At 68.4% G+C, this 26,270-nt stretch overlaps 4 protein-coding genes across 5 annotated transcripts; 2 read left to right on the plus strand and 2 right to left on the minus strand.

The window, feature by feature from the left end:
* Position 1: 1 nt before the first annotated feature.
* Positions 2–5,520, plus strand: RFXANK (regulatory factor X associated ankyrin containing protein). 2 transcript variants are annotated; one of them, XM_054286619.1, is made up of 10 exons: positions 4–101; positions 755–916; positions 1,030–1,107; positions 1,742–1,822; positions 1,958–2,023; positions 2,264–2,364; positions 3,926–4,051; positions 4,518–4,584; positions 4,707–4,787; positions 5,265–5,520. In XM_054286619.1, exons 2-10 carry the CDS (start codon positions 844–846, stop codon positions 5,324–5,326), a joined length of 735 nt encoding a protein of 244 aa, XP_054142594.1. In that variant the 5' UTR covers positions 4–101; positions 755–843; the 3' UTR covers positions 5,327–5,520. The 2 variants fall into 2 exon arrangements, with proteins under 2 accessions (XP_054142595.1, XP_054142594.1); XM_054286620.1 differs by lacking the exon at positions 1,958–2,023 and having other exon boundaries at positions 2–101.
* A 725-nt stretch (positions 5,521–6,245) lies between these two features.
* NR2C2AP (nuclear receptor 2C2 associated protein) lies at positions 6,246–8,392 on the minus strand. The gene is made up of 6 exons (XM_054286645.1): positions 8,345–8,392; positions 7,450–7,496; positions 7,115–7,205; positions 6,928–7,033; positions 6,510–6,577; positions 6,246–6,362 (listed from the first exon to the last, which is right to left on the minus strand). The coding sequence occupies exons 1-6, from the start codon at positions 8,360–8,362 to the stop codon at positions 6,246–6,248; spliced, it is 447 nt and encodes a 148-aa protein (XP_054142620.1). The 5' UTR covers positions 8,363–8,392.
* Positions 8,393–10,376: 1,984 nt separating this feature from the next.
* On the minus strand, positions 10,377–15,294 carry LOC128943706 (basic proline-rich protein-like). The gene is made up of 6 exons (XM_054286591.1): positions 14,975–15,294; positions 13,004–13,880; positions 12,743–12,839; positions 11,785–11,911; positions 11,117–11,234; positions 10,377–10,577 (listed from the first exon to the last, which is right to left on the minus strand). The coding sequence occupies exons 1-6, from the start codon at positions 15,292–15,294 to the stop codon at positions 10,377–10,379; spliced, it is 1,740 nt and encodes a 579-aa protein (XP_054142566.1).
* NCAN (neurocan) lies at positions 13,272–25,945 on the plus strand. The gene is made up of 15 exons (XM_054286592.1): positions 13,272–13,393; positions 17,455–17,534; positions 18,662–19,063; positions 19,510–19,684; positions 19,904–20,031; positions 20,692–20,985; positions 21,244–22,065; positions 22,143–23,174; positions 23,349–23,465; positions 23,569–23,682; positions 23,853–24,011; positions 24,099–24,181; positions 24,262–24,406; positions 24,902–25,084; positions 25,177–25,945. The coding sequence occupies exons 2-15, from the start codon at positions 17,462–17,464 to the stop codon at positions 25,323–25,325; spliced, it is 3,876 nt and encodes a 1,291-aa protein (XP_054142567.1). The 5' UTR covers positions 13,272–13,393; positions 17,455–17,461; the 3' UTR covers positions 25,326–25,945.
* The last annotated feature ends 325 nt before the right edge of the window (positions 25,946–26,270 follow it).

A 26,270-nucleotide genomic window follows, 5' to 3' on the forward strand; every position in this document is an offset into this window, starting at 1 on the left:
AGGCGGGGCCGGGCCGCGCTCCCCGAACCCCCCCGGGCCGCCCCGGCCCCGGCGGGCCCCGCAGGAACGGGAAGGGAGGGGCGGAGAGCCGGGAGGCGGCGGTGAGACCGGGAACGGGATGAGGAACGGATCGGGAACGGGGATGGGGAACGTATCGGGAACGGGAATGGACCGGGAACGGGAATCGGGACGGGATGGGGAACAGGAAATGAGGGCCGGAGAGCCGGGAGGCGGCGGTGAGACCGGGACCGGGGAACGGGGATGGGATGGGATGGGGACCGGGGACGGGAACCGGGGACGGGAACCGGGGACGGGATGGGGAACGGAGCGGGAAGGGAGGGACGGGAGAGCCGGGAGGCGGCGGTGAGAGCGGGAACGGGATCGGGATCCGGGGATGGGAACGGGGAATGGGAACGGGAACCGGGGATCGGGACCGACGGTGAGGGGCTGGGAGGAGGGTCGGGGAGGTCCCGGGGGTCCCGGGCTCGGAGGAGCTGCGGGAGCGGAGGTTTGGACGGTGGGAAGTGCCGGGAATGGCGATCCCGGGAATGGGGATGGGGACAGAGAAGGGGACACAAGGGACAGGGATGGGAGGGAAGGGGAGATCCCAGAAATAGGGTGAGGAGAGCGAGGGGGACCCCAGGATCGGGATGGGGAGGGCACAGGGGACCCCAGACCCCACTGCGGGTCTCAGGCCCTCGGGTCTGCCCCACACGTCCCTGTTTCCCCCCTCTCCCACCCCATCCCTGTGCAGGGAAGGTGAAGGAGCTGTCGGGGAGCCCCCCTGGAGCCCGGGACCCCCCAGCATTGGGTGGAAAAGGGGGAAAAGGGTGAAGAGGCAGCATGGGGGACAGCGGGGTGCCCTCGGCGTGTCCCCAGCAGGACGGGGACGCGGCGCTGCCGGAGTGTGGGGACGGTGAGTTGGGGACAAGCTGAGCTCAATGTCCCCCTGGAATGTGGGGCCTGTTTGGGGTACCCCGAGCTGGACGGGACCCCAGAGGAGCCCCGGGTGACACCGAGGTGCCACAGGTGGAGCCGAGAGCCCCCAGAACTGCTCGGCTGCTCCCGCGGATTCCCAGAGCCCCAGCGAGGCCCCGGCCCTGGACGGTGAGTGGGGCACAGGGGGGAAACTCCCTGGGAATTCCCACCCCAAAAATCCCGGGAAGGAGCCTCAGATGTGGGAAATCCCAATCCCAACGTTTGGTACCCGCTCCTCCTGCCAGCCCTGAGGGGTCACTGCAAAATCTCTGCTCAAAATCTCATTTTTCTTGGATTTTTCCCAATAAAACCTCGAATCAGGGGCTGGAAACGCTGTGGGATTCCCAAGAAAGAGCCTTAAATTGCTGCTCAAACGTGGAAAATCCCAATCCCAAAGTCTGGTTCCCACTCCTCCTGCCAGCCCTGAGAGGTCGCTGCAGCTCCACGCTGGAACTGGAGATGGGAATTCTCATTTTCCTTGGATTTTTCCCCAATAAAACCTCGGATCAGGGGCTGGAAACACTTTGGGATTCCAAAATAATTAGAAAATAAACCTGAAATTAATGGAGAGTAAATAAGTAATTAAATAAATGGAGAATAAACTAATAGAGAATTAATAGATATAAAATAAACCAGAAATTAATGGAGAATAACCCCGAATTAATGGAGAATAACCCCAAATTAGTGGTGAATAACCCCAAATTAGTGGTGAATAACCCCAAATTAATGGAGAATAACCTGCAGACCCTCTGTGCTGTCCCAGGTTTCCCCCTGAAGCATTCCAACACCTTGACCAACAGACAGCGAGGCAACGAGGTGTCAGCGCTGCCGGCCACACTGGACAGTGAGTGCCACCAGTGTCCCCAGGGGCTGCAGGGGACGTGGGGACAGCAGGGGAGGGGCTGGGGCCACCCTGGGGCAGCTGCCACCCCCCAATTTTGCCGGGAATTCTTTTCCCTGATGGATTTGTCCCTTCCAGCACTGTCCATCCACCAGCTCGCTGCCCAAGGCGAGCTCATCCGGCTGAAGGAGCACCTGAGGAAAGGTTGGTGTCCCCTTGGTTGGTGTCCCCTTGGCCCTGCCAGCACCTGCCAGGTCCCCTCGGGTGACCTCACAGGAATTGGGGCTTTTGGTGGAGGTTTCTCCAGTTTTGGAGATCGGAAAAAACCTTAAAAATCAAGTGCAACCATCCAGCAGCTGGCTGAGGTGGTTACCAGCCCTTACTGGTTGTACTGGTTGAACTGGGAGCCCGGGGGGGCTCACCTGGCTGTGGTCCCCTCCCCAGGTGAGAATTTGGTGAACAAACCCGACGAGAGAGGCTTCACCCCCCTGATCTGGGCTGCGGCTTTCGGGGAGATCGAGACCGTGCGGCACCTCCTGGAGTGGGTGAGGGAGCTCCGGGGCTTCCGGAATGTTCTGGGACCTCTCCTGGGTCCTGGGGCCTGTCCTTGACCTGGGATCTTCCTTGACCCTGGGATCTGTCCTTAACCCTGTCTGGGACCTGTCCTTGATCCTGGGGTTTGTCCTGCATCCTGGGATCTTCCTAAATTCTGGGACCTGTCTTTAGTCCTGGTGTCTGTCCTTGATCCTGGGGATTTGTCCTTGACCCTGGGACCTGTTCTTGACCCTGGGACCTGTCCTTGATCCTGGGGATATCTTTTTTATACTCTATGATCTCCCTCGTTTATTCCAGGACCTCTGTCTTTAATCCTGGGATGTCCCTCCTTCATCCTGGGATTTCCCTTTTTTATTTTGGGGTCTCTTTCTGTTTTTAATCCTGGGATTTCCCTTTTTTATCCTGGGATCTCCCTCTGTCCCCACGGTGGTGTCAGCCCAAGGAGAGTGCCTGTGGGCAGTGTCACCAGGCTGTCCCCGCTGTGGGCAGTGTGACCCAGCTGTCCCTGCTGTGGGCAGTGTCAGTGTCACCCAGCTGTCCCTGTGGGCAGTGTCACCAGGCTGTCCCCGCTGTGGGCACTGTGACCCAGCTGTCCCTGCTGTGGGCAGTGTCAGTGTCACCAGGCTGTCCCTGTGGGCGGTGTCACCAGGCTGTCCCCGCTGTGGGCAGTGTGACCCAGCTGTCCCTGCTGTGGGCAGTGTCAGTGTCACCCAGCTGTCCCTGTGGGCAGTGTCACCAGGCTGTCCCCGCTGTGGGCAGTGTGACCCAGCTGTCCCTGCTGTGGGCAGTGTCAGTGTCACCCAGCTGTCCCTGTGGGCAGTGTCACCAGGCTGTCCCCGCTGTGGGCAGTGTGACCCAGCTGTCCCTGCTGTGGGCAGTGTCAGTGTCACCCAGCTGTCCCTGTGGGCAGTGTCACCAGGCTGTCCCCGCTGTGGGCAGTGTGACCCAGCTGTCCCTGCTGTGGGCAGTGTCAGTGTCACCCAGCTGTCCCTGTGGGCAGTGTCACCAGGCTGTCCCCGCTGTGGGCAGTGTGACCCAGCTGTCCCTGCTGTGGGCAGTGTCAGTGTCACCCAGCTGTCCCTGTGGGCAGTGTCACCAGGCTGTCCCCGCTGTGGGCACTGTGACCCAGCTGTCCCTGCTGTGGGCAGTGTCAGTGTCACCAGGCTGTCCCTGTGGGCGGTGTCACCAGGCTGTCCCCGCTGTGGGCAGTGTGACCCAGCTGTCCCTGCTGTGGGCAGTGTCAGTGTCACCCAGCTGTCCCTGTGGGCAGTGTCACCAGGCTGTCCCCGCTGTGGGCAGTGTGACCCAGCTGTCCCTGCTGTGGGCAGTGTCAGTGTCACCCAGCTGTCCCTGTGGGCAGTGTCACCAGGCTGTCCCCGCTGTGGGCACTGTGACCCAGCTGTCCCTGCTGTGGGCAGTGTCAGTGTCACCCAGCTGTCCCTGTGGGCAGTGTCACCAGGCTGTCCCCGCTGTGGGCAGTGTGACCCAGCTGTCCCTGCTGTGGGCAGTGTCAGTGTCACCCAGCTGTCCCCCTGTCCCCGCTGTTCCCAGGGCGCCGATCCCCACGCGCTGGCCAAGGAGCGCGAGAGCGCGCTGGCCCTGGCCAGCATGGGCGGCTACACCGACATCGTCACCATGCTGCTGGACAGGGACGTGGACATCAACACCTACGACTGGGTGAGGGCCTCTGCACGGCCGGGGGACACTGGGGACAGCGGGGGACAGCGGGGAAAACAGGGACAGCAGGGGAAAGCGGGGACAGCAGGGACATAAGGGACATCAGGACAAGCCTCCCCAGTGCCACCAGCATGGCCAGGGGACACCAGCCTGGAGCTGGGAGAGGCTGGGATGGGATCCCAGTTTGTCCCTGTCTGGAATAGGGGATCCCAGTCCAGAACTGGAAGAGGCTGGAATGGATCCCAGTGAGCCCCAGCTTCAAACTGGGTGAGATTGGAGGTGGAATCCCAGCAGATCCCAGTCCAGAGCTGGGAGAGGCGGGAAGGGGATCCCGGTGAGTCCCAGTCTGTAACTGGGACAGGCCGGGCTGGGTCCCAGCGGGTGGGGCGGCCCTGAGGGGCAGCAGGGAGCAGCAGGGGCCCTGTGGGATCAGCAATGACCTCTCCTCTGTCCCCTGCACCCACAGAACGGGGGCACCCCCCTGCTCTACGCCGTGCGCGGGAACCACGTCAAGTGTGTGGAGGCCCTGCTGGGTGAGGCACAGCTCCGCTCCTGCCGTTCCCCCTCTGGAACTGCTGCTCCCAGAGGGGGGGCAGAGCCTGGGGGCCAGGGCAGCTCCTGGGTCCCCATGGCAGCCCCCATTGCTGCCCCACAGCCTGCGGCGCTGACCTGACCGAGGAGGCCGACTCGGGGTACACCCCCATGGACCTGGCCGTGGCCCTGGGACACAAGAAAGGCAAGTGTCATCCATCACAAAACACGGGGTTTGCCCTCAGAAAGCAGGGATTTCCCTCAGAAAATGGGGATTTCCCTCAGAAAACGGGGATTTTGCCTCAGAAAATGGGGATTTTGCTGGGTGGATTTGGGGTACACCCCCATGGACCTGGTCGTGGCCCTGGGACACAAGAAAGGCAAGTGATCTTCATCAGAAAACAGGGGGTTTGCCCTCAGAAAACAAGGATTTCCCTCAGGAAATAGGGATTTTCCACAAAACCCAGGGATTTCACTCAGAAAACAAGGAGTTTCTCTCAGAAAACTGGGGGAGGTTCTCCCTCAGAAAACTTGGATTTTTCCCTCAGAAAACCAGGATTCTTCCTCAGAGAACAGGGGTTCCCCTCAGAAAACTTGGAATTTTCCCTCAGAAACAGGAGTAAAATGATGACCAGATCCTTCCCAGAGCAGCTTCCCTGACTCCCACCCTCTCCCTGCCCAGTCCAACAGGTCATCGAGAACCACATCCTGAAGCTGTTCCGGAACAAGAAGAAGAAGAAGTGAGGAGGCATCTCCAGCTCTTCCCAGCATCGCCATGGCCTCATCCCACTGCTCCAGGCATGGAGAAATCCAGAATTTCTGCCCTCGTGGACCCCAGGCCTCTCGTGGCTGCCATGCCCAAAATCCAGGGACACTCACTCCAGCCCTGGCTGGACTTGGCTGCTCTGTATTGGAAATAAACTTTAATTGCAGTTAAACCCTATCTGCTGCCTCAGCCCATGCTAATCCCAGGTTTTGGCCAGCCAAGAGTCAGAATTTCCCCTCAATTTTTCCTCAATAACTGTGGAATTCCTGTCCAGAGCTGTGCCTTAGGGAAGCTCCCATAAAGCTGCCACAGCCAGGAGGGAAAATCCTGCAGGGTTCTGTTGCTGCCATCCCAGGCAGCTCAGGGGTGGCCACCGAGGTGACAGCACAGGGAGGGGACATTTCCCTTCTGTCCTGAAGCCAAACCCTCCAGGGCTCATTGCAGGAAAAAGCAGGGATATCTCTTATTGATCCCAATCCAGAAAAAGCAGGGATATCTTATTGATCCCATTCCAGAAAAAAGCAGGGATATCTTATTGATCCCAATCCAGGAAAAAGCAGGGATATCTCTTATTGATCCCAATCCAGAAAAAGCAGGGATATCTCTTATTGATCCCATTCCAGAAAAAAGCAGGGATATCTCTTATTGACCCCAATCCAGAAAAAGCAGGAATACCTTTCATTGATCCCATTCCAGGAAAAAGCAGGAATATCTCTTATTGATCCCGTTCCAGAAAAAAACAGGAATACCTTTCATTGATCCCATTCCAGAAAAAGCAGGGATATCTTTTATTGATCCCATTCCACGCCTGTGCCCAGCACAGCCCCACCGGTGCCCCCTCAGGGGACAGGGACCCCCTCGTGGGGTGTTCAGAGCCCCCAAAGAGGGGACAGACCCCTAGAGGCGCTCCCCCAGCACCCCCAGGTGATAAACCACCACCCTGCCAAAGAAATCCGTGCTGCTCCCAAAGGTGATCTTCAGCTCGTCCAGCACTGTCTCCTGCACCTGGAACCTGTGCAGAGCCCAGTCAAGGAGTAACGCTGGGATCGGGGTGTGGGGGGCACTCCCCCAGCTCTGCTCAGCACCAAAAATCCCCAAAATCCCCCAAAATCCCCAAATCCTGCCTTGCCCCCATCAGCACCCCGGGAAAGGAAAGGATATCTGCATGGCGTGGCTGTCCTGGGGGTACAGCTCCGAGATTTTCACCAGCTCCTCGCCCGTTCTGCAGCCTGGGGAGGGCGAGGGGGAGCCTCAGGTGCTCCCGGGAGCCTCCAGGTGCTGTCCCAGAATGTTCCCTGGCTCCCACAGCACCCAAAGGCTCCCAGTCCCTCTTTATTCACCCCCAGAGCCTCTCCAGGTGCTCCCAGGTGCTGTCCCAAAATGTCCCACTGGCTCCCAAAGGCTCCCAGCCCCTCTTTATTCACCCCCGGAGCCCCTCCAGGTGCTCCCGAGCCCCTCCTGTGCTTTGGGAATTGCTGACAAACGCCCCGAGGCTCCCCCCGAGCCCCTGAGGCTGCAGGTGTGGGTAAGCTGAGGCAGGAGCCCGCCGTGCCTCAGTTTACCTGCCGGCCACCCTCACCTTCCAGCGTGCAGAGCCGGCTGGAGAATCCCCCCTGGAACTGGATGTGCAGCTGGGAGAGCTTGACGGGGCGGGGGAAATGCAGGGTGACCCACTGGGACGTGCCCTGGGGGGACAGGGATGGGCTCACGGGGGGCACGGGGGGGACAGGGGGGTCACAGCCGTGTCCCTGTCCCTGTCCCCGCACCTGGTCCGAGTTCCAGCAGGTCTCCTCGCTGCCATCGAACAGGTGCTGCTTCCCAAAGTGCTTCACGTCCCGGTTCAGCACGGAGCTCACCCTGCGGGGACAGCGGGGACAGTGCCACCCCTTGGGGGACAGCGGGGGGGCTGGGGACAGTGGGGACAGTGAGGACGGTGCCACCCCCCGGGGACAGCAGGGGCAGGCAGGGCTGGGGACAGGGGGGACAGTGCCACCCCTGGGGGACAGCGGGGACAGGCAGGGTTGGGGACAGCAGTGACAGCGGGGACAGTGCCACCCCCCTCCCCGGGGACAGCGGGGACAGGCGGGGGGGCCGGACTCACCGCGTGGCCGTGTCGGGACACACCAGGGACTCCACGGGCATCGCTGCCTGCGGGGAGGGACGGGCGTGAGGGGGACAGCAAAACGGGGATGGGGACACCTGGGTGTGATGGGGACACCTGGGTGTGATGGGGACCCCCGGGACCGCTCCCCGGTCCCGCCGGGGCCGCCCCGCACTCACCGCCCGCCCGCCGCAGGAAGAGGCGGAGCCGCCGCTCCGCTCCCGGTGTCCGGTACCGCCCCCGGCACCGCGGGGACTGCGGGACGGCGGCTCCGTGTGTCCCCCGCCACCTCTCTGTGTCCCCCCTGCCACCCTTCGTGTGCGCCCCCCGGCAAACACCTCGCCCCCGGTTCCGGTCCCGGTTCCGGCCCCGGTACCGCTCCCTGCGGGTCCTCGGGGATCCCCGCTCCTTTCCCGGGGCTGGGGGAGCCCGGGCGGGGGCACGGGGGGCGCGGGGACCTTCCCGGGGCTGCTCTTCTGGTGACACCGGCGGAGAGCGGCTGGGACAGGGACAGGGACAGGGACAGGGACGGGGACGGGGACGGGGACGGGGACGGGGACAGGGAAGGAGCGCGGCGTGGGAGGGATCCCCGCGTTCCTGCATCCCTGAAACCCCGCGTGTCCCTGCATCCCTAAACCTCTCAATTCCTGAGTCCTTGCACATCCGTGCAGCCCAGAACATCCCTGCACATCCCTGCATTCCTGAAGCCCTGCATTCCTGAATTCCTGCATATCCCTGCATCCCCATCCCTGACTCCCTGCAAATCTCTGCATATCCCTGCACATTCCTGCATCCCCGCACATCCCTGCTAATCCCCGCATCCCTGCAGATCCCAGGATCCTTCCACAGCCCAGCAATGCTGCACCTCGCGGCTCAGCCCTGCATTCCTGCTCACCACTGCATCCTTTTTCATCCCTGTTTATCCTGACCTCCCTGCACGGCTCAGCATCCTGAATCCCTGCTCATCCCTGCTCATCCCAGCCCCCTGCATCCCTGCTCATCCCTGCTCGTCCCAGCCCCCTGCCCACCGCAGCCCCCGGCTCCGCAGCCCCGCAGAGCTCCCGGTGCCGGCTGAGTCACGGCGGCCGCGCCGAGGCCGCCTCAGCTCCGTCACCGGCAAAAATAAACGCGGCGAGAGCTGCGAAGCCGCCGCCCCCTTCCCGTCCCCATCCCCATCCAGGTTCCCATCCCCGTCCCCATCCCCATCGAGGTTCCCATCCCCATCCTCGTCCCCGTCCCCATCCCCGTCCCCGTCAAGGTTCCCATCCCCATCCTCACCCCCATCCCCATCCCCATCCCCGTCCCCGCACCGCCCCGGGGCTCGGCCCCAGCTGGGGACGCGGTGCCGCCCGCACACACATGTCACACTCATGTCACACTCATGTCACACACATGTCACACGCCTGTGCGCACACCCGCGGGGACACGCGGCGCAGCAGCACACGCGTGACCGGCTCTGCCTTCCTCCTCCTCCTCCCCCCCCCTCCCCTCCTTCCCCCGTCGAGTTTCGCCGGAGAAATTGGGTCAAAAACCGCAGGAGCCTCATTTGCCCCTGGGCTAATTGCGCGTCTGGGGACAGAGCTGCCACTTCTGCCACCGCCGTGCGCGTCACCTCCTCCCCTGCCCGCCGCCAGCGCCCCCGCCTCATCCCGGTGACACCGAACCCTCCGGTGCTGCGGAACCGGGGGGATCCCGGTGATCCCGAACCCTCCAATGCTCATTGGGAACGGGGAGGATCCCGGTGATCCCGAACCCTCCAGTGCTCATTGGGAACCGGGAGGATTCCGGTGATCCCGAGCCCTCCAGCTCTGCCTGCTCTCCGTGCCTTTGTTATTTATCGAAATTCCCCCGAGCGCACAGGACGGGGCTTTAGGAAGGGTTCGGCACAGCCGGGTGTCGTTTGTCATTCGCGCCAAGTGACAACGTGGTGGCATCTCGGCGCTGGGAAGGAGCAGGGCAGGGTGGCCGTGGGTGCATCCCCCTGGAAGGGGATGGGGAAATTATATAATTACATTAATTTATTTTAAGGCTGGTTTTAAGCCACAAACCGGCGTTTAGTCCCCAGGGCTGAGGGCACCGGGGTCGCTGCATTGTCCCCAACAGTGTCACCACACCGCGAGTGCCTGCCACGTGTCACAGCGCTGTGAGCGGGTGTGAGGGTGGCGTGTGCCCTTAACGAGCTTGGCTTTGCTGCCGGGAGATGCCGCTCGGTGTCCCCGCACGGGACAATTAGCGCCCTGGCTAATTAATGAGCCAGCGCGGCCTCCTGCCAGCCCTGCCGCTGATTGTGGCCAGGCCCGGTGTCCCCGTGTCCCGTGCCAAAATCAGCGCAGGGGTGAGCTGGTGGCATCGCCACCCGGGGGTGGCCAAGGAGAGCCCGTGTCCCCTCCGTGTCCCCTCCGTGTCCCTCCCGTGTCCCCTCCCGTGTCCCGCTCGTGTCCCAGGTGCGGGGCGGCGCTGCCCGAGGGGAAGGAGCGGGTCCGGCTGCCGGAAAGGGGGAAGGGAAGGAGGCAGTTGCCATGGAAACCGCAAATAAAATCGATGCCCGCCGCCGGTGGGCTCGGAGCGGAGTCGGGCCCGGCCAGGGCAGCATCGCCGCGTCCGGGGGTCGCCGCAGCCCCTCCTGTGCCCTCCGTGCCGTGCGCGGGGATGAGGGGACAGGGACAGCGCGGAGGGGTCGCACCGTCCTGGGCCACCTCGCCCCGTCCCCTCCGCAGCCCCGGCTGAGCCGTCCTGCCCAGCCCCAGCCCGCAGCTCCGCCAGGACGGGCACAGCCGCCGCTTCTCCCCAGCCGCGGATCCTCCTGTCCGTCCGTCCGTCCGTGCCGGTGCCGGTGCCCCGAGCGCTGGCCCCAGCTGCGGCGGCGGCGGCCTCGCTAATGAGCTGCAGCGCTGATGAATGTGGCAGCTCTGCTGGAACGGCCGTCATTAGCCGCCGGCGGAGCTGAGCGGAATAACAAGCGGCTCCGGGGGCTCGGCGCGGGGTCCCCCCGAGCCCCCCGCGGCCGTGCGGGGACACCGGGGCCGCTCCGTGCCCGGCGGGGCTCCGGGACCCCGCGGTGCCACCGCCCCGAACCGGAGCGGCTCGGGACGCTCCCGGCCGCGCCACCCGCCCGGTTTGGCTCTGTCCTGTGGGGGACAGGGTGGCCACCACAGAGGAACCCCTCCGTCCCCAGCGGTGTCCCCACATCTGTCCCCACGCCGCGGGCTGGCCGCGTCGCCCCTCTGTTGTGACCTGGCTGAGTCCTACCAAACTCACGTCACTCGTGTCACCAAACTCGGCCCCCACGCTGTCCCCTGGGGGTTTGGGGACACTGGAGCAGAGGGGACCCCCCAGCCCCCGGCCGGAGCAGCCGCGGGGTCCCCGCGGGTCCCTGCCCCTCGCAGCGGGCTCCCCTCGGCGCTGTCACCGCACCCCGACCGCCCGCGGCCGCTCCCCGCGTCCCTGTCACAACAAAGGAAAACATCTCCGGATGGAAACTGCGGGAGGGTCGTCACGGCAACACTGCTGCAGGATTTCACCAGAATCCCGGCGTTCGGGCTCAAAAAGACGCGCAGGGCCCGCGCTCCCCGCGCAGCCGCCGCCGCCGATCCTGCCGGGCTTGGGGCCCGGGAGCGGCACCGAGGGACGGGGACACCCCAATTGCGCTGTCCTGGGACACTCCAACCGCGCTGTCCTGGGCCACCCGCGGGGCTCGGGGCTGTGGGGACACGGCGACAGCAGGCTCTGCCTCGTGGGAGCAGCTCGGGGATGGATGTGGGGCTGGAGGGTGCGGGGACCCCACCCTGGGTGAGGACGGTGACACTGGGACAGCCCTCGGTGACAGTGCTGGCTCTGCCACCCCGGGCAGGGTGCTGGGCTCAGAGGGTGACACTGGGACAGCCCTCGGTGACAGTGCTGGCTCTGCCACCCCGGGCAGGGTGCTGGGCTCAGAGGGTGACACTGGGACACACTCGGTGACAGTGCTGGCTCTGCCACCCCGGGCAGGGTGCTGGGCTCAGAGGGTGGCACTGGGACCCGCTGGAGTCCCCTCCCAGCTGCAGGGAGGACGCTGGGACGCCGGACTGGTGCCAGGGCAGGAGCTGGTGCCCAGCGCGGCCAAGGGCCCGGAGCAGCGGCCGAGGAGGGGGGAGAGGTGTCGGTGACACCCCGGTCCCCAGCCGCGCTGGCGGTGGCTGCTGTGACACTCATCTCCATTCATCTCCTCTTGAGGCCCGAGCTCGGCTCAGCCACCGCCAGCGCCGTCCCTGCCACCCAAATGGCCGTGGCACATCCCCGGAGCTCTGCCGGCACTCGGTGTCCCCTGGGGGCGTCCAGGGGTGTCCCCTCCCTCACCTCTGGGTCCCCGAGCGGCTCCGGGGCCCTCTCGAGGGCCGGGGTCGGGCTGTGAGCAGCTGCGGGGGAGCTTTGTGGGGTGGGTGACGCATGGGACGTGCTGGGCCCAGGATGAGCCCATCGATCCCTGATGGGATTCCCAGGTGAAATTCAGGAGGACAAAGAGCAGGAGGAAGGATTTGGGGCTGCGGGAGGAAGGATTTGGGGCTGCGGGAGGGAGGATTTGGGGCTGCAGCAGGAAGGATTCGGGGCTGCAGGGCCCAGCTGCGGTGGGGGGCACCAGGTGAGGATTTCCGAGCCAGTCCCACCTCATGGACCACTCCTGGCCCATCCTGTCCTCCCAACCACCCCAAAACCACCTCGGGGTGCCCCTCCAAAGATCCCTGTGGTGTCTGGATCCTCCGGGAGCGGGAGGAAGCCGCGATATCAAACCCCTGGACCCTCTCCCCAATTTCCCCTGGCAAAGCCCGCGGGGACGGCGCCCCCCGTCCCTGTGCCCCCGGCCCGGGCACCTCCACGGGCCGGGCCCGGCAGCTGCAGCCGCATAAAGGAGGGGAACAGAGGAGCTCTGTGAGCCGGCAACGCCGGGATTGTGCGGGAGCAGGGGGGGCTCACAAAAGGCAGGAAACGCCACCGAAAGTCTGGCACAATGGAGTCGGAAATGAGAACTTTGCTCTCGGGTTTCCACGGATCCATCCTATGGGCGAAATGGGGAGGGGGGATTCTCTGCTCTCGGTGCCAAGTCGCGGGAGACAGGCTGGCATTCTTCGGTCACCGGCGGGAAGGTGACCCCCTACCCACCCCCCCAAAACCCCCCCAAAGTCCAGTGATGGTTTCCTTCCCCCTTTTGGGGGTCGTTTCTGGTAGCGCAGCTCTTCAGAGAGTCTCAGCCATTTTGAGGGGGTTTGGGGCTTTTTGAAGTTTTTATGCACCCACAGCATCTCCCAGCCCCCCTCACCCCATTCCGGCCCCACACGGGGGTGCGGGGGGCTGGGGTTGCGCCCTGTATGGCTTAACGGGAATTTTGGGGTGTGGAGGGGCTGGAAGAAGCTCCCCTATTTGGAAACACCCCCAAAAAATCAAGGCTGGGTCCCCCCTTTTCCTGCTTCCATTACAGCGACCCCCCCACATCCCCTCAGGGACCCCACCCCCATCACAGCCCCCCCCACTTCCGCGGCCCCCCATCTCTCTCAGCGCCCTCTTAGAGCCCCCCCCTCACTGTAGGGACCCCCCAGCCCCTTCCGCGCCGCGCGGGGCGCAGGGGGCGGCCCCGCTCCATGGGGAGGGGGCGGCCCCGGTTTGGGGGGGCCGGCCCGGGTTCGGGGGGGCGGCGCATGCGCGGCCGCCCCTCGCCCTGCGCCGGGCAGCGGGAGCGGGCGCGGGTTCTCCGCCGCTGCGGGCGGGTGCGGGCGGCGGCACCGGCGGCACCGGCGGGGGGGGCCCGGCCCGCGCCAGCCGCGATTGGCCCGGCCCGGCCCGGCTCGGCCCCCTCCGGGGGGGCCCGGCCCGCTGCCCCCGCTCCGAGCGCCGCTTTTAACCCCCGGTGCCGGCGGGGCTGCTCGGCTCTACCGGCGGCGATGAGTCCCGGCGCGCCCTGAGCACGGAGCAGGTACGTGCGGCACCGGCACCGGCACCGCCCCCGCCGCGCGCCGGCCGTGGGCACGGTGATACCGGCACGGCTACGGCAGGAGCGGGACGGATCCGCGCTGGGGGCGGGGATGGGGATGGTGACAGCGACACCGACACCGGTACCGGCACCGCCACGGTCGGATCCGGGCCGGATACGGGCTGGGGACGCGGCGGGGCTGCGGGGGCTGCAGGAATGCGGGGCCCGGTGGCGGCGGTGGGTACGGTGACACCGGCAGCGCTGCGGGGACGGGGATGGGGGCGGTGACACCGGCAGCGACACCGGCGCCACCACGGCAGGAGCGGGATGGAGCCGGGTGGGGAATGCGGGCGTGGGGGGGCCCGCGGCGGGGACGGGGACGGTGACACCGGCGGGGCTGTGGCAGGATGGGGATGGATCCGGGCTGGGGACGTAGCGGGACGGGGGACACTGGGGGTGACACTGGGGGCCGGGGTGACGGAGGGTGGCCCTGGCATGGGGAGATGCTGGGGACACTGAGGGGACCCTGTCAGGGATGGGGTGCAGGGCTGGGGACAGCGGGGCCGGAGGGGACACTGCGGATCGGGGCACTGGGACAGCAGGACAATGGGGGCGTGGCCAGCGCCGCTGTGGGGACACCGGGACAGGGGGACACCGGGACAGGGGACACTGGGAGCACCGGAGCTCTCAGGGGCTGGGGGGACACTGAGGGGGGCTGGGGATCACCGGCACTGGGGACACGGGACAGGGACACGGTGCCCTGAGCCCCCAGGAGCTGGCAGCGACACAGAGGACAAGGAGAGGGGTGGCAGGACAGGATGTCACAGCCTCGGTGTCACCCCCTGGGTGTCACTCCCTGGGTGTCACAGCCTGGGCCGCCCGGTTCCTTGCTGGTGACACTGGTGGCTCCCTGGCGGGTCGGGAGCCGGGAATGTCCCTGTCCCGGGGTGGCAGTGCCATGGCCGGGATGTCCCCAGCACGGGGACACAGCAGGGATGGGTGGATGTGGGGCGCGGGGCTCGGCAGCCCCACAATCGGTGGGACAGCGGTGCCTGGATCCGAGCCAGGCCCGCCGGCCCGGGGTGTCCCCCCTGTTCTGTCCCCCCGGTTCTGTCCCCGGCGCGGTGTCGGGAGTCGCTCCCGGCGTGTGGCCGAGCCCCGGCGGGGCTGGGATGGAGCCCCGGGCCCGCAGCGATGCTGCACCGGCTCAGGGGCTTTGCAGGGAGAGGCAGAAAGCGGGGCAACAAGAATAAATAAATCTTTAAAAAAATGTAAAAAGAGGAGCAAATTCTAAAATAAAGGCTGCAGACTGTCTGCCTAATAAAAATCGCACCGGCAAAGGGCCCATATTGGCCGGGATCGCAGCTTCCCGAGGTGCTAATTTATTCCGGCAGGCTGGGGGGAGCGGGGAGCATCACGTTGCCTGTGAGATGTGACGGCAGCGAGGTTTGCAGAATTCCTTTGTTGTGGGCAGAGAGGAGGGGACGCGGAGCCGGCCCCGCCGCCGGGCTCCCGCCGCGGCCCCGGGGCCACCGGCAGGACAGCCCGGGGCCAGCGGGGCACGGCAGGACAGCCCGGGGCTACCGGGGCACGGCAGGACAGCCCGGGGCCAGCGGGGACACCGCGGCGATGGGAGGGAGGTGGGTGCTGGGGCGGTCTGGGGGCTCGGGGTTGGGGCGCAGGAGCGGCCCCCGGGGTGGCAGCGGTGAGGGGGGACACGCTGGGGCGTGCGCACAGCGATGTCGCCCGTGCGGTGGTGGCAGCGCTGGCCGGAGTGACCCGCCGGGGTATCGGAGGTCAGGGGGGCTGCGGTGGGCTTGGGGACAGCCGGTGGGCTTGGGGACAGCCGGTGGCACCGCCGGGGCTGGGGGTCGCAGGGCGGGGACAGCAATGTCCCGCTGCATCCCGGCTGGGTGGGCAGTGCCCCCCTGTCCGGCCACCCCTGCCGTGTCCCCAGCGCTGTCCCCAATGTCCCCGCGGGGTCCCGAACCCGCCCCCGGCCCAGCCCGGGCTCGGGGCACAGGAGACCCCCGCACTGACCGGGTGGTCCCGGCGGCCTGTGTGGAATTAAGCTCGGTTTCAGCTCAAGCTAATCGCCAGCCCCGGCTTTGCATATTCATGAGCAGGATGAATTATTCATGAGGTGACAGCGAGTGACAGATGTGAAAATGTTCGCCCGGCTTTGGGGGGATTTGGGGGGGCGTTTTGCACCGGCGTTATTTTGGATTCCTCTCGTCTGCCGTTGCCCCGGTTGGGCCGGGACACCGAGGGGACAGGGACAGGGATAGGGACAGGGACAGGGATAGGGACAGGGACAGGGACCCGCTCCTTGTCCCCGTGGGGGCCGGGACACGTGGCCTTGGGGACGTCACTGTGACACCGCCCTGACTGCGGGGACAGACCCCGCTGTGACATTCGGGCTTGGGTGGCCGAGGCCACCTCCGTCCCTCGGCAGCGCTGTGCCACCCCGGGCCCTGTGCCACCCCCGGGCCCTGTGCCACCCCCGGGCCCCGCTGCCGCCACCGGGCACTGCCTGGTGACACCCGCACGGCCCAGCCCGCGCAGCTTCCCCCGGGAATCCCGGCTGGATCCTGCCGGGGACCCGCGATCCGTCCCGGGCCGGTCCCGGGGCCACCGCGGGGCCGGGATGTGGCGGTGCCACCTCAGGGATGTGGCGGTGCCACCCCGGGCAGCCCCAACCCCGGCGGTGCCGCCCCGTGGATTCACGGATGGCGACGAGCAGGGAGCGATTCCGCCCCGGTGACACTGCCCGGCCGTGGGGACACCGCGAGGGGTGGCCCTGGCCCCGCAGGGCTGGCGCGTCCCGCGTCCCGTGTCCTGACCCGGGATAAACTGTTTGCTGTCCAGCACCTCGCCGGGGCTGCGGGCACGGACAGGGGCACAGCCACGGCCAGGTGTCCCCTGCGTGTGCCGAGGGCAGCGGGGACAGCCGCGTGTCCCCAGAGGAGCGGAGCCGTGTCCCGTCCCTGCCGCGGGGACACTTTGGGGACAGCTGAGCTCTCCCAGGTGCTGCCGGCCCGGCCTTTGCCGCTTCTCCTGCTGCGAAAGCAAATCCGCAGGAGCGCTGATGGCAGGGGAGCCACGGCTCAGCCAATAATTTATATTTTTTGCCGAGGAATTTCTATTTTCCCCCTGGAGCGGGAGGAACGGGCAGAGTTTGGCGCTGACCCGGCGGAATTCCCGTCCCGGAGCGCCCCGAGCGGGGCTGCGGGAGCCGCTGGCGCTGCCCCGGGGCTGCTTTGGGCTTTTCCAGCCCCCGGGGGATTCACCCGGCCAAAGGCGCCCCCGCAGCCCCTTCCCGAGCCCGGAATGTCCCAGGTCACCTCCCTGTCCCCTCCCAGCCCGTGGCTCTGGGACAGAGCGCCCCGCGGAGGGGAAGGGGCTGCCAAGGCTTTTTTCTCGAGGAGAAATCAGATTAAACGCGGTTCTGCATCCCCGAAAAGGCCTTTGCCAGCGGGGGTCTCCTTTCTTCTCGCCATTTCTCTCTTTCTTTCTATTTTCGTCCCATAAAAGCACAGAAGGGACGGGGGGAGGCACCGAGGGATGAGAAATGGAGTATCGGGGGTGGGGGGTGAGGCACCCTCGGTTTGGGGCTCCCGGTGCCCCCAGATCCGTGCCTGGCACAGGGCAGGGATGGGGGAAAGCAGGAGCAGCGAATTCCAGCTTGGATCTGGGGGGACTCGGGGTTCGGCTCGGGCTCGTGGGCACGTGGTGGCACTTTGGGGTTGGTTTGGGGGGGCTGGGGGTGCCCCCGGGGCCTCTGCCCGGCCGGCTGGGCACCCCAGGGCTGAGGGATGGCGGCGGTGGGCGCTGGGTGATGGCTGTGCCGGGTGATGGTTGTGGTGGGAGTTGTTTGATGGAACTGGGTGGTGATGGCGGGCACAGGGTGATGGTGATGGGCACTAGGTGATGGTGACAGGCTCTGAGTGATGGTGACAGGCCCTGGGTGATGGTGACAGGCTCTGGGTGTCCAGGATGGCACGGCCTGGCGGGTCCGGGATGTCACGGCCTGGCACGGCCTGGCAGCCCCGCTGTCCCCGCAGGTCCAGGATGGTCCCTGTGATGGGCGATGCCGCCTGCTGGGTCCTGCTCGGGCTCTCCCTGCTCCCCATCGCCGTCCTGGGTAAGTGCTCGGCGGCCGGGGCTCATTAGGAAACGAACGGCAATTAATGATGGACTCTGGGCCGGTTCATCAATAAATCCCGGGCGGGATTAGGGAGGGAGAAGCCCCCAGGCCCCCTCCCTCCGCTGGGATCGCTGCAGGCGAGACCGCAAATCGCTAAATCCCCCTCCCCAGGCCCGGCTGAGCCCCCCGGGGATTTGCCGCGGCTCGGAGCCGTGTCCCCCCCTGTCCCCCGCGGCTTCGGGGACACCGCAGCTTGGGGGCTTTGGATTGGGGGCTTTGTATCCGGGGGTTTGGATCGGGGGGCTTTGGATCGGGGGGCTTGGGATGGGGGGGCTTTGGGATCGGGGGGGTTTGGATCGGGGGTTTGGATCGGGGGCTTTGGGACCGGGGAGCTTTGGATCGGGGGGTTTGGGATAGGGGGGGTTTGGATCGGGGGTTTGGATCGGGGGGTTTGGGGTCGCCCAGCCCGGAGCGCTCCCTGAGCCCCGATGAGCCGAGGGCTCGGAGGGAGGGGGAGGAAGGCCCCGGGGGGAGGAAGGCCCCGAGGGGGGGAGGGGGATTAGTGGCTGTCCCCGGCCCCCCGCTGGTCCCTGACCCCACTGGGGGTGCAGGGGGGCCCGAGACGCGGGGGATTTGCGGCGCTGGGAGCCCGCACAGGCTGGGACGGGATTAGCGCGGGAGGATGAGGAGGAGGAGGATGAGGAGAGGGCGGTCACGGTCCTGCCGCGCTTTATCCCAGCACGGGGGGGCTTTTCCCCGGTGCCACCGGGCTCGGGGGCGTCCTGGGCGAGCGATCCCCCTGCGCTGCAGGGCCAGGCGCGCTGGTGTCCCCCGGCAGCCCAGGGGCACCCATAGGTGCAGAGCAGCGCCCTCACCCTGGGGACACCCCGAGGGGCCGGGCAGCACCCCGGGAAGGGGCGCGGACCCCCCCGAGTGGGGGTTCAGCTCCAGAGGGGTCACGGCCGGGCTGCAGCCGCTCGATGGGGCGGCCGCGCTTTATCCCAACCCATCCTCCCGTTCCTGCCCCTCCTGGGGGGCTCAGCGGAGCCTCCCGCGCCCTGCCATGCCCCCAACCCTCCGTGCCGTGCCAACCCCCCGAGGCAGCCGCGCCGCCGTCCCCGCAGGCTCGCAGGACGAGGGGAAGGTGATCCACATCACCCGCGTGCAGCACCGGGCGGTGCGCGTGGGGCTGGGCGAGCCGGCGACCCTGCCCTGCCTGTTCCGGCTGCACCCCCCGGCCCCGCCGGGCCCCGGCGAGCCCCCGGAGCCGCCGCGCGTCAAATGGAGCAAGGTGCGCTCCGCCGGCGGCCGGCGGGAGGACGCGCCCGTGCTGGTGGCCAAGGAGAGCGCCGTGAAGGTGGCGCGGGCCTACGAGGGCCGGGTGGCGCTGCCCGGCTACGGCCGCGACCGCTCCAACGCCTCGCTGCAGCTGCGGGCGGCCCGCGCCAGCGACGCGGGGCTCTACCGCTGCGAGGTGGTGGCGGGCATCGACGATGAGCAGGACCTGCTGCCGCTGGAGGTGACGGGTGAGCGGGCACGGCCATGGGCACGGCCAGGGGGCACGGCCATGGGCACGGCCATGGGCACGGCCAGGGGGGCGCTGGGGCGGTCGTGCAGCCCCTGGGGCTGAAGGAGGGTGGTGGGTTGGGCATTCAGGGTGAGCTGGGCACCCCATGAGAGCTGGGCACCCCATCTGTTCCCTGCACCCCATGAGAACTGTGAGCCCCATTTATTCCCTTTACACAATTTATTCCCTGCACCCTATTTTCTCCCCGTACCCCACGGCAGCTCTCCCCTCCATGTACCCCCTACACCCTACAAGCCGTGTCCCAAGTGCCCCATGGCAGCTGGGCACCCCATGAGCCCAAAACCCGACCCAGTTCTGCATCCCCTGCCAATCCTGCATCCCGTGCCAGCCCTGCGTCCCCCCAGCCGTGTCCTGCTGCCCCATGTCCCCTCTCGCTGTCCCCAGGCGTTGTGTTCCACTACCGGCCCGCGGGCGAGCGCTACGCGCTGAGCTTCCCCGCCGCCCGCCGCGCCTGTCGCGACAACTCCGCCGTCATCGCCTCCCCCCAGCACCTCCAGGCCGCCTTCGAGGACGGCTACGACAACTGCGACGCGGGCTGGCTGAGCGACCAGAGCGTGCGGTGAGAGCGCGGGCCGGGCCAGCCTCCAAACCACCCCCCAGAGCACCCCCAAACCACCCCTGCCCACTCCGGGCACCCCCGGGCCATCGCCTGGCCACTCTGGGAACCCCCAGGAACCCCCGGGGACCCTCGAGAACCCCCGGGGACCCCCAGGGACCCCCGGGCACCCCGGGCCGCCTTCTCGGCCGAGCCCCGCGCCCACCGTGCCCCTCCCGGCAGGTACCCCATCACCCTGTCCCGGCCCGGCTGCTACGGAGACCGCGAGAGCCTCCCCGGCGTGCGCAGCTACGGCCGCAGGGAGCCCGAGGAGCGCTACGACGTGTACTGCTACTCCCGGGAGCTGCGAGGCAAGGGCTGCGCGCCGGGAGGGTGCCCGGGGGGTCCCGGGGGGTCCCTGCATGCCCACGGCATGGCCACGAGCACGGCTGGGTGCCCAGGGGTGTCTGTCCCTGTTCTTTCCTGGCCATGGTGTGGCTGGGTGTCCGCGTTGTCCCTCTGCGGTCACAGTGTGGCTGGCTGGGTGCCCAGGGATGTCCCTCCCTGGCCATGGCATGGCTGGGTGCCCAGGGGTGTCCCTTTGTGGCCATGGCATGGCTGGGTGCCCACAATGTCCCTCTGTAGCCATGGCACAGCTGAGTGCCCAGGGATGTCCCTCCCTGGCCATGGCACGGCTGGGTGCCCAGGGTGTCCCTTCATGTCCATGGCATGGCTGGGTGCCCAGGGTGTCCCTTCCCGGCCATGGTGTCCCCACGATGTCCCTCCACGTCCCTGGCACGGCTGGGTGCCCAGGACGTCCCTCTGTGTCCTTGGCACGGCCGGGTGCCCACGATGTCCCTCCACGGCCACCCCTCCGTGCGTCCCTGTCCAGCGGGTCCGTGTGGGTGCCAGCTCTCCGTGCCATCCTTGGCACCGCCACCGAGCGTGACCACAGCGCTCAGGCCACGGGGCCACCCCAAGGGCGCCATCCCCCTCGTGTCGCGGTGTCGCCAAGAGCCCCCTCTCCGCAGGGACCGTGTTCCACGCCACGGCGCCGGGGCGCTTCACCTGGCAGGGCGCCCGCCGGCACTGCCGCAGCCGCGGGGCAGCGCTGGCCACCACGGGCCAGCTCTACCTGGCCTGGCGACAGGGCCTGGACCAGTGCGACCCGGGCTGGCTGGCGGACGGCAGCGTGCGCTACCCCATCCGCCAGGCGCGCCCCAAGTGCGGGGGCGAGGCCCCGGGCGTGCGCACCCTCTACCAGTTCCTGAACCGCACCGGCTTCCCCCCCGCCGCCTCCCGCTTCGACGCTTACTGCTACAAAGGTGAGCGGGACCCCTCACCCGAGCCGCCCCCGCCGCTCCCTCCTTCCCGCCGGGATCGGGGGGCGCGGCCGGGAGAATTGCCGCGGATGAATATTTAATTGGGGAATTAATGAGATAAATGAGGGGGGGGGGGGGCGGTGGGAGGGAACTCAGCTCCGCCCGGCTGCGGGGCGGGGGATGCGGTGCTCGGTGCTGAGGGAGCTGCGGGATCCCCGGGTGCCCTCGGTGACGCCGCTGACGCCCGTGCTGTCCCCACAGCCGCGGGTCCCGGCGACACGGAGCCGCCGGTGCTGCCGGTGCCGCCCACGCCCGACCCGCCGGGCAGCGACAACGTGCTGGTGGAGCACGGCGAGGACCCGGGCGCGTCGGGGGACACCCGCGACATCCCCCGCGACCGCCACGACCTCCTGTCCCCGCCGGGGCCCGCGGCGCCGGGCGGCGATGAGGACGAGCAGCTGCGGGCGGGCGGCGGCATCTCGGGGGCACCGCGCGGGGACCGCCCTGGCACGGCCCCGCCACCGGCACCGGCACCGGCGGCTCCGGGGCCGCCCGCGGGCCGCGCCGCATCCCCGCCGCCCACCGCGCCGGCCTGGCCCCACGAGGAGGAGGCTCTGAACGCGGTGGATGCCGAGAGCGCCCGGCGGGACCCTCCGAGCGCCAGCCCGGCCCGAGGAGACCCCGCGGGACCCCCGGGCACCCTCCCGGCCCATCCCCACGGCCCAGCCCCGGAGCGCAGCGCCGGTCCGTCCTTGTCACCGCCTGGGCTGGGCACGGTCCCCAGCGCGGCCCCGGAGACCCCCAGAACCCCCCCGGGCAGCTCCGGCGCCCCGAGGCGGAGCTACCCCGGCCTCAACGGGCGCTACTTCCAGCTCCAGCGGCACCGGGACCCCGAGGTGACAGCGGGGATTGTCACCTCTGGGGACCCCGCGGTGGCAGCGGGGATTGTCACCCAGGCCCCCGCGCTGGCGCAGGAGGTGCGGGGAGCCGCAGCCAACGCCGTGGAGCTGTGGAGCCCCCCCCGAGGCGGCAGCGAGGGTCCCCCCGCGTCCCCCAACGCGCTGCAGGAGGACCCCAGCCCCGGTGAGTGACCCGGGACACGGCCGCGCTCCCGGCGCGGTCCCCGCTCGGTGACACCGCGGCCGTGCCGTCTCTTGCAGGGTTCGTGGCCACCGCCACCACCCCGACGGATCCGGGGACCCCCGCGGGGACCCCCCCCGTGCCGCCCCCGTCCCCCGCCGCTCCCCGCGACGCTCGGGGACACCTCGACATGGCCAGGGCCCGCGGGGACTCCCCGAGGCCACCCGCGGACGGCGCCGAGGACTTCTCCGGGGACGGCCCGTCCCGGGAGGGCGGCGGCCCCGCGCCCCCGCTGCCCCCGCTGCCCCCGGCCCCGCTGGTGGCCGAGGGTCCCGAGCTGCCCCCGCAGCCCCGCGGGGACGGCGGCGACGGCAGCGGGGCCGCGGGGGACGGCGCGCTGGAGCGGCAGAGGAAGGCGGTGACGCTCCTGGAGCCGGAGGGTCCCTCCGAGGGACGCCCTGCCGCCCCCGGCCACACCGAGGGGGCTCCTCCCGGGACAGCCGAGCCCGGCCAGGAGCAGCCGGAGCGATCCAGGGGTGTCGGGAATGGCGCGGCCGAGCCCAGCACCGAAACGGCCGCGTCCCCCCCGGCCCGGGGTGTCCCCTCAGCGTCCCCATCCCCCGCGGGCACCGAGGCGCTGCCGAGGGCCGGCACGGAGCAGCCGGAGGAGCCGGCGCTGCTGGAGCCGGGGGCCGAGGAGGGCTCCGCAGGCTTCGCTCCCCCAGAGCCGCAGCCCACCCAGCGCTCCGAGCCGGGGCCGGGGGCGGCCGAGCAGCTCCTCCTGTCCCCCCGCGCCACCCCCGGGCCCCCGACCCCGCCGGCCCCCGGCGAGGAGGACGCGTCCGGCGAGGCCAGGCAGGAGGAGCCCCCCGCGCCCCTCGGCTCCGCCACCCGCGGGCCCTGGCCGCCCCCCGGTGCCCCCCAGCCCGGGGGGACGGAGCCCGCCGCGTCCCCGAGCGCGGAGCTGCTCCCGGAGCCCTCGGCGGAGCCCGAGCTGGGGGGCCCGGGGGGGTCCCCGCTGCTGGACGCCGACAGCGGCAGCGGGGAGGAGCCGGCGCTGGACGAGCGGGAGCTGCTGGCCTGGGCGGGCACCGGCAACGCCAGCGGGCACGGTGAGCGGCGGGCACGGTGAGCGGCGGGCACCAGGGCTGTGGGAGGCTTTGAGGCGGAGGTTTGGGTGATATCGCTCCTTTTATCCGAATTTCCTCGCTCGGAGCCGATGGGGAGGGAGCGGGGGTGGCACCGCGCCCCCCAGGCTGGCTCAGGGCACCGGTGCCGCCCCGCAGCGCCGCCGGACCCGTGCCAGAACAACCCGTGCCTGCACGGCGGGACGAGCCGCGCCAACGGCACCGTGTGCGGCTGCAGCTGCGCCCCGGGCTTCACCGGCGAGAACTGCGAGATCGGTGAGTGCCGGGCACCGGGCGGGGGCGGCCCCGCGGCTCCGGGCGCTGCGCCGTGCCCCCTCCTCGCTCGCTGGTGTCGCCGCAGCTGCCGCTGTCCCCGCAGACATCGATGACTGCCTGTCCAGCCCGTGCCAGAACGGCGGCACCTGCATCGACGAGGTCAATTCATTCGTGTGCCTCTGCCTGCCCAGCTACGGCGGCAGCCGCTGCGAGAAAGGTGGGGACAGCCCCGGTGTCCCTCCGGTGTCCCCCCGTGTCCCCCGGTGTCCCCCGGTGTCCCTGGCCCGGCTGTGTCACCGCTGGACGCTGCTGAAGGGGACACAGATCCCGCCCGGCGGGGCCGCGGTCGCTCCCTGGCTGTGCCGCCACCGTCGCGCTGTCCCGCAGACACGGAGGGCTGCGACCACAACTGGCACAAGTTCCAGGGCCACTGCTACCGCTACTTCGCCCGCCGGCGCTCCTGGGAGGACGCGGAGCGCGACTGCCGCCGCCGGGCCGGGCACCTCACCAGCATCCACTCGCAGGAGGAGCACGCCTTCATCAACGGTGGGCCGGGGGTCCCCCGTCCCCCAATGCCCCTCCCCGGGCTCTGCTCGCCCCCTCCGTGCGAGCCGCGGCCGCCTCTCCCCGCAGGCTTCGGCCACGAGAACACCTGGATCGGCCTCAACGACCGCATCGTGGAGCAGGACTTCCAGTGGACCGACAACACCGCCTTGGTGAGGGCTCGGGGGTCTCGGGGGGATGGGGGTGCGGGGAGGGGGTGCGGGAGGCGTCACCCGCTCCGCTGGCCCCGCAGCAATACGAGAACTGGCGGGAGAACCAGCCCGACAACTTCTTCGCGGGCGGCGAGGACTGCGTGGTGCTCGTGTCCCACGAGATCGGCAAGTGGAACGACGTGCCCTGCAACTACAACCTGCCCTACATCTGCAAGAAGGGCACAGGTAGCGCCCCGTCCCGCAGGTGTCCCCGTCCCGCAGCCCCTGGTGTCCCCGTCCCCCAGTCCCGCTGTCCCTGTCCCCACCCCGCAGCCCCCAGACCTCTCCCCAACCCGAACCCCTCTCCCAGCACCGCTCCCGCAGTTCTCCCCTAAATCTCCATTTTTCCTCTTTCCCCGCGATCAATCCCTCCCTCAGCGCTCGGGTTTGTTTAATTTGCTCCCATCGAACCCATTAAATTCCCATTCCTTACCTCGGGAAGTTCCATTAACCTCCAGCCGCTCCTCCCCACCCCGCGCGCTAATGACGCCACAATAAGGCCATTAATTAACCAATTAAACCCTGAGGACAGCTCGCTGCCACCCTGACGGACGAGCCTGTCCCGAAGCCACCAGCGGTGTCCCCAGGGCTGGCCGGGGGTCTCCTGGGTGTCCCGGACCGCTGTCCCTTGTCCCCTCCCAGTAACGGGGGCTGACGGAGCTCTGTGCCCCCCGTACCCAGTGCTGTGCGGGCCCCCCCCGGAGGTGCCGAACGCTTTCCCGGTGGGGAAGAGGAGGGAGCGGTACAACATCCACTCCAGCGTGCGCTACCAGTGCCACGAGGGCTTCACCCAGCGCCACGTGCCCACCATCAGGTGCCACAGCAGCGGCAAGTGGGAGCGGCCCAAAATCCTCTGCACAAAACGTTAGTGGGGCACCCGGGAGGGGCTGATCCCCGCGGGAGGGGTCCGGAGCCCGGGGCTGACCCCCCCGCGTGCCCCGCCTTGCCCCCGTTAGCCAGGCGGTCGCACCGGGCGCGGCGGCACCGGCGGCACCGGCACAGCCACCCGCACCACCAGCACCACCGCCACAAACCGCGCAAGGAGCGGCGGAAACGCCGCCAGCGCCTCCGGCTGGACTGGATGGAGGAGGGCCACTACTTCTAGAGCCGGGCGAGCACAACGGGGTCCCCGGGGGGGGTGGTGGCGCCCCCCGGCCCCGTCCCACCCCTCCCGCCCCCCTTTTTTAGCCCCCTTTTGGCTTTAGCTCCGTAGGATGCCCGGCCCCGTAGGGAATAGGATCCGGAGGGGGCGGCTGCGTGTGCGCCCCCAGCCCTCCCTGCATGTCCCGCGCTCAGCCCCCGGCCCGGGCTGGGCCCCCAGCCCCGCACGGGGACCCCCAGGCTGGGCTCTGTCCCTGTCCCCAGACCGGGGCTGGATCAGGCAGCCCCCCTGTCCCACCCGGGGCGACTCTGGTTTTTTAGCAGCCCCCCTCCCCATTTCCCCGCCCCAGCTCCCCGGAGCGTCCCCGCGGCCGGCACGGCTGGGGCGGGGGGGACACGGCGGCTGCGGGGTCCCCGTCCCGCTCTGGGGGTGCTCGGTTCGGTTCTGTCCCCTCTCCGCTCGTTTCGGGTCCCCGTTGGAGTTGGCGTGTGCGTGTGTGTGTGCGGCGCTTTCCGATCTCTGCTGTTTGCGACGTGACTGCCGTGTCCCCTCCCCGCCCCCCTCCTGGCGCCCCCTCCCCATTTCTGACTCTGCCTTTCTGTACTGCTGGACATTTTAATAAATTTTTTTAACAGTTGAGCGACCCCCGCCCTTTCCTGGGGACCCCGGGACGTGTCCCCGCCTGGCGCCGCTCCCCAGCTGCCTCCTCTCACCGCCCCCATCAATCCCGAGCAGCCCCAAATTGTCCCCCAGGGTCCCCCGTGTCACATCCGCCACCTGCTCGCGGTGGTGGCCGTCACCTCTGTCCCTGTCACCCGCCAGAGCTGCCGCGGCGTCCCCCTCGAGATGGGGAGACGCCAATGGATTTTTTGGGGTGATTCCTGCCCAACACACCCTCCAGCACCCGCCCCCGAGGTTCCCCCGCCCCCTGTCACCCACGGCCCCGCT

Source organism: Melozone crissalis, unplaced genomic scaffold (assembly GCF_028551555.1).
Source record: "Melozone crissalis strain CALT ecotype California unplaced genomic scaffold, PUWL_Pcris_2 ptg000054l_1, whole genome shotgun sequence".
Taxonomy (NCBI): Eukaryota; Metazoa; Chordata; class Aves; order Passeriformes; family Passerellidae; genus Melozone; species Melozone crissalis.